Source organism: Asterias rubens, chromosome 20 (assembly GCF_902459465.1).
Source record: "Asterias rubens chromosome 20, eAstRub1.3, whole genome shotgun sequence".
Classification (NCBI taxonomy): Eukaryota; Metazoa; Echinodermata; class Asteroidea; order Forcipulatida; family Asteriidae; genus Asterias; species Asterias rubens.
Window position 1 is genome coordinate 2,670,379 of NC_047081.1, and position 6,703 is coordinate 2,677,081.

At 38.8% G+C, this 6,703-nt stretch overlaps 1 protein-coding gene across 2 annotated transcripts; it reads left to right on the plus strand.

The window, feature by feature from the left end:
• The first annotated feature begins 955 nt into the window (after nucleotides 1–955).
• Nucleotides 956–5,948, plus strand: LOC117304045. 2 transcript variants are annotated; one of them, XM_033788522.1, is made up of 2 exons: nucleotides 956–1,139; nucleotides 4,852–5,948. In XM_033788522.1, exon 2 carries the CDS (start codon nucleotides 4,857–4,859, stop codon nucleotides 5,493–5,495), a length of 639 nt encoding a protein of 212 aa, XP_033644413.1. In that variant the 5' UTR covers nucleotides 956–1,139; nucleotides 4,852–4,856; the 3' UTR covers nucleotides 5,496–5,948. The 2 variants fall into 2 exon arrangements, with proteins under 2 accessions (XP_033644413.1, XP_033644414.1); XM_033788523.1 differs by having other exon boundaries at nucleotides 956–1,135.
• The last annotated feature ends 755 nt before the right edge of the window (nucleotides 5,949–6,703 follow it).

Here is a 6,703-nt window from a genome sequence, read left to right on the forward strand (position 1 = left end):
ATTAGCATAAAACCTTGTGACAAGTAATGAGGAGAGGTTGACAGTATAAAACATTGTGAGAAACGCCTCCCTCTGAAGTGACGTAGTTTTCAAAAAAGAGGTAATTTTCCACGAATTAAATTTCGAGACCTCAAGTTTAGAATTTTGAGGTCTCGAAATCAAGCATCTGAAAGCACACAACTTCGTGTGACCAGTGTGGTTTTTCTTTCATTATCTCGCAACTTCAACGACCAATTGAGCTCAAATTTTCACATGTTTGTTGTTTTATGCATTATGTTGAGATACAGCAAGTGAGAAGACTTGTCTTTGACAATTACCAATAGTGTCCAGTGTCTTTCAGCACGTCAAAAACACATTATTTCCGGTACAATTGAGAGTTGTACTATCTGATAACACCAAAAGCAGAGAAGTTTGAAGTCCTGCAAGTAAATTTTCTCAATGAGGAGACACCTCCGATGGTTATGTTCATCACGAATGAACCACTTCTCGATTCCTTTTACCAGAACACCAGGTCACGATGTCAAATCCAATCCATTCCCATTTACGTTCAAGGTGTGGCAAATAAACAACAATTTGGTGATTGATTTGCAATCATTCTGTATTTCATAATCATCGTCAACACTGAGTTGTATTTCCACGCTCCATACATTTTTACACGCTGAACTGCCCAGCATCCGATGAGCAGACCCCCCCCTGCTCGCCCCCCCCCCCCCAATGTTGCTTGCCTTTAATTACGTTTAAAACCGTGAGTTCAGAATCTGTACAAACTTCGAAATTTAATTACAAAACGTCGTCACTGATTTGACAGATAATGAGATGTTTACGCATGCGCCGTGTGTATGATAACCAATATTGTTCCACTGACGATTCTGGCGCCTCATCCTGACATGCAGAATAAATATTAGATTGTTCAGGTATATGCAGTGTGTGTACATAATATACTAAGTCCATGTATGCGGGGTTGTCCGTCGTGGTCTTGGACGACCGCCGATGAACGATACTGCATATCATTATGTACATGTATAGAACTACATAATATGGACTACGACGTGTGTGGCAACAACATTCATCGTCCTACAGCAAGCTTTTGCTCTTCCTGAATTATGTTCATCTGTTCTTAAAGTAAAACGTTAATGTAGGTAAGAAGCACACATTTATATCACTCGAAACACACACTCTTTAAAATGCGTACACATCTAGTAAAAAAATAGATTAAATAGCTGTTTTGTATTAGATTTGATATAGGATTTATATCTGAATGAGCGTTAAGATTTATTTAAAGGAACACGTTGCCTTGGATCGGTCGAGCTGGATAGATAATTTTAAAGTAGAAAATCCAGAATATCCTCACACAGTATCGCTGGAAATTGCATGGTTTTCCTTTTATGTCACGAACTAATACAAAACGGTCGGCCATTTTATGGAGTCAAAATTTCACTTCCCCAAAGGGCCAACCATGTTTCATCACGACGTAAAAGGAAAACCTCGAATTTCGAGGCATGTTTGTGTGGATCATTTTATTCTACTTAATAAAATTATCTAGCCAACCATTCGCATTTCATAACAATTGGCTTCAAACGCTGTTCAAAGACAAACTCGTCCGATCTAAGGTAACGTGTTCCTTCAAAGATTGCACACATGCTTTGCAACACCTTTCGTTAGTATCCTATTTAATTATACCTCAACACAGAAACAGTGTTTGTGCATTTTTTTTAAATGTTTGAATCAAAGCGGCGCATATATTATAGTCATGTTAAAAAGTAAGATGTAACTATAGTATTCGATCCTCTAACTGTTAAAGTACTTTCCTTCCCACAATCTCTTCTCTTTTACAAAAAAAAAAAAACAACAACAACTACAGGTTGTCATTTAAACAAGATTCATTTCATGTTTGAAGTGATTATTCATATTTCATAAAGTCAACCCCGTAGCACATTTTACTCCCGGCGCTAATGAGACCACTTTTACAAACGCTTGAGCTATAATCCACTTATTAAAATTAAGAGTCATTCATAGGTTTTGAATATAATTGTTAAAAACATTGCTGAATGCTGACACTGAGAAGGTAATATTATAAACTATGTGGGTGGACGAGGGGTGTGCATGGTCACAAAGAGTCATGGTGGTGAACTGAAGGGGTATGTGGGTGGACGCAGGGTGTGCCTGGGCACAAAGTGTCATGGTGGTGGAGAGGTCTGTGGGTGGACGCAGGGTGTGCCTGGGCACAAAGTGTCATGGTGGTGGAGAGGTATGTGGGTGGACGCACAGGGTGTGCCTGGACACAAAGAGTCATGGTGGTGAACTGAAGAGGTGTATGGGTGGTTGAAGGGCGTGCCTGGGCACAAAGTGTCATGGTGGTGGAGAGGTCTGTGGGTGGACGCACAGGGTGTGCCTGGACACAAAGAGTCATGGTGGTGAACTGAAGGGGTATGTGGGTGGACGCAGGGTGTGCCTGGGCACAAAGAGTCATAGTTGTGGAGAGGTCTGTGGGTGGACGCAGGGTGTGCCTGGGCACAAAGTGTCATGGTGGTGGAGAGGTCTGTGGGTGGACGCACAGGGTGTGCCTGGACACAAAGAGTCATGGTGGTGAACTGAAGGGGTATGTGGGTGGACGCAGGGTGTGCCTGGGCACAAAGTGTTATGGTGGTGAACTGAAGAGGTGTATGGGTGGTTGAAGGGTGTGCCTGGGCACAACGAGTCATGGTGGTGAACTGAAGGGGTATGTGGGTGGACGAAGGGTGTGCATGTGCACAAAGGGTCATGGCGGTGGAGAGGTCTGTGGGTGGACGGATGATGTTTACAGATCTGCAAACATGATTACGCTTTAAAACAGATGATTGCGCTTTAAAACAGACAATTACGAATGAGAACAATTAATAGACTCGGTCTTAAACGGCAGAAACCTTACACCTGGTCGTTTATAGGCTTGGTAAATATTGAGTAATGGGGAGCTGTTGATAGTAAAAAACATTGTGAGGAAACGGCTCCCTGTGAAAAAAACGTAGTTTTCGAGAAAGAAGTAAATTTCCACGAACTTGATTTCGAGACATCAGAATTAGATATTGAGGTGTCGAAATCAACCATCTGAAAGTACACAACTTCGTGTGACAAGAGTGTTTTTTCTTTCTCACAACTTCATCGACCAATATTGAGCTCAAATTTTCACAGGTTTATTGCTGAGACAGCAAGTGAGAAGACTGGTCTTTGACAATTACCAATAGTGTCCTTATCACACTACGGGCAAGCAACATTACTTCACAAAAAAGAGGACATGACAACATTTCAATAATTTTGTCTAGTATTTTCAACTTTGAATGGCAAAACTGAGATTAAAAAAAAAAAAAAATCAGCTGATCCGATGCAATAAGTTGCATGGCTGTCACTGTCAGTGTTGTTGCACTAGTTTACAAAAACTCCACCACGCAATCATGTAGACATGGGATCGGGAGAGCAGATATGCCTACACAACATAATGTATTAATGAAGCTATAGCAATTCACTTCACTCAGTGCTTGGGGCTGGAATCCAAACTGGGACGAAATATAAATCACCACTACATGTCAATCCCATACTTCGTCTATTTCATACTTTTAGATTTGTTGATCAATAACTTAGTTTTACTTTCCTACCAGTGTTGCTTAAAGACATTGGACACTATTGGTAATTGTCAAAGACTAATCTTCACAGTTGGTGTATTTCAACACATGCATAAAATAACAAACCTGTGATAATTTGAGCTCAATCGGTCGTCGAAGTTGCGAGATATAAATGAAAGAAAAAATATCCTTGTCGCACAATGGTCACACGAAGTTGTGTGCTTTCAGATGCTTTATTTTGAGACCTCATATTCTAAATCTGAGGTCTCGAAATCAAATTCGTGGAACTTCTTCTTTCTCGAAAACTACGTTACTTTAGCTTCTCACAATTTTTACACTATCAATAGCTCCATATTACTCGTAATCAAGAAAGGTTGTATGCTAATAATTATTTTGAGTAAATAACATTAGTGTCCACTGCCTTTATATTCAGCAAACAAACTAATTTTTTTTATATTAACGTACTCTTTGTTTTATAAAAGTGAACGTCAAAGACAAATTCCAATAGACCAGTTCCTTTTTCATTACATCCAACAAGACACAGTTTAGACAACAATAATGTTTGTAAAAAAGGAAAATAGTTAGCGTCCGGGTAAAAAAACCAAGGGGGGAATGAGGAAGGGCTATTATTTATTTTTTATTTTCAAGACGGCCGCCATTCTTTTTCAAAATGAACCACCGTTCTTTTATACAGTGTAAACACACAATACATAAATGAAAAACAAATGTAGGACAAGACATTGACAAATGTGCCGAGATCGTTAAAATAATTAACGTTGAAACAAAACAAAAACATTACAAGAACAAAGAGATCACAAGGAGGCGGCCTCTAAATGAAGCGGGCGGGAGCTTTTACTTTGCCTGCTAATGAAACTGGGTTCTTCTATTAAAATTAAATCCTCCTTCGCACATCATGATGACGGTATGAGACCAAGGGGAATGCTTGATTTCGTTCTTGTCGGCCGTTAAAATATCAATCAGCTTGCTCAACCTCATCACAAATATCAGCACAACTTATAATACTTCAAGGATATGCAGTGCGTCACTGATGATTCCCATTGCATGTACATAACCAGTTTAAATCCCTCAACTGACATGGCCAGTCAAATAACAACTGGATTTCATACACTTGATATTTAATATGCTGAAGAACTTAACATGGTTATGTAAATCTTGCAGCGAGATCCTGACTGAAGAAAATACATCCGAAAATAACTCTGTTGCTTGACCATTGTTGATAATTCTTGTATTGCAGTTTCCATGGTGAGGATGGGTAGCCGGCCATCATCGACCTACAATGGCAGGAATGGAACTATGGCAAACGAATCTGAAACTGCATTAAGAACAGAGAATACTCAGCTTAAAGACAAGCTTAACGCATTGAAGGAATTTGACCCAGTCAGAATTCAACAAGAAAATGAGGAACTACGAAGAATCAACAAAGATCTAAACGAACAACTGGAGGAGCTTCGAATATCCACACCAGCATCAAGACCCTCAGACACAGATTCAAATGATTATCAGAGGAATAACTCAATCAATTCTAGTGCTCCTACAAAAGAAAAAGACAGATCATCAAGAAAACAGATATCCAAAATGGTTGCACATAAGATGAGTGATATTGATGCATATGGCCAGGGAATTCCGCTGGAAAAGCACCCTCCAATTAAAATAAAGAACCATCGAAAAAAGAACAAGAAAAAAGAACCCACTGAAGATGTTTGTACAGACGCCGTTGTTAAGGAATTAACCAATGATGACGTCATCAATGGCGATACGGCAGGAGGAACACCTTCTGACAAACCAACAGTCGTTCAAGAAGCTCAAGATGTTTTAGAACAACCAGATCATGTCAACGCTGACAAAAAATCCTGCCAAGAGAGTGATCTGTTGTCTTAATCGAAAACCAAGCTACCAACAAAACAGTTTGAAATAAACTGACCCGATGTGTATCAACATAAAGGACTTTTGCACGTGACATAAGACATTATTACATGTTCTTTAATGTTAAAATGTTGAAGCAGCTGCCATTTTTCATCAGAAGTTATAATTTGAGAGGCTGAGAGGAAACCTCATAGATGCACCTTAAACAATGATGATTGATAAGTAATGATGAATGGAGAAGGTATCACATCACATTATATTATTGTTGTTCAATGAGAATAATATGCCATTGCAATCAAGCATAACGAGCACATTGACCATCCTTCGGTGCACATGCATTTTATACCTTTCGCACACATTATTTATGACGAAGTCAAACCAGTACTCTTATCCCAATAAAGGCACTGGACATTATTGGTAATTACTCAAAATAATTGTTAGCATAAAACTAACCTGGTTACGAGCAACGGAGAGCTGTTGATAATAGCCCACTCTGAAGCAAATTTTGTTTTGAGAAAGATATTTGAATTAAAGGTATCTGAGAGCACACAACTTGTAAACAATGGTGTCTTTTCTTCCATTATTCTCTAGAAACTTCGACGACAATTGAGTTCAAATTTTCACATGTTTGTAATTTTATGCATTCGTTGAGATACACCAAGTGAGAAAACTGGTTTTTGACATTTTACCAAAGGTGTCCAGTGCCAAAACAATTATTTTGAAATTGTCTAGTAGCATATTTTTTTGAAATTGTCTAGCACAAAATTGACATGTGTTTTAAAGCGCCGCCGACAGTTTTTAAATGAATCACGTTTAAAAAACAAAGTCTTGGGAAAACTACCAGTTGATAGACAGTGCAAGACTTCCTGCAAATTTGTTTTCCCAAAAAAACATAACTAGAAATTCAGAGTTTGTTTTATAACAAACTCTAGGTGTTCGGTTTTCCGGGAGTAAAAGCCTGGTGTGAAAAACAAATATTGCATCTTGCTTTGTTCTGAAAATTTGTAATAAATGATCAAAATTGCACAAAATTTTCAAAACAACATGATGGCGTCATCATGACGTCATTTTACGAGTTCAAGAAATTAGTGTCCTTGACTAACAATACACCAAGTTTCACCTCAGTCGAACTTTTGGTTTGGCAGAAAAACAACTTTGAAAAGTGCACCTTTAAAACAGTACCACATGACGCATTATGACGTCACCAAGCTAAGACGCCACAG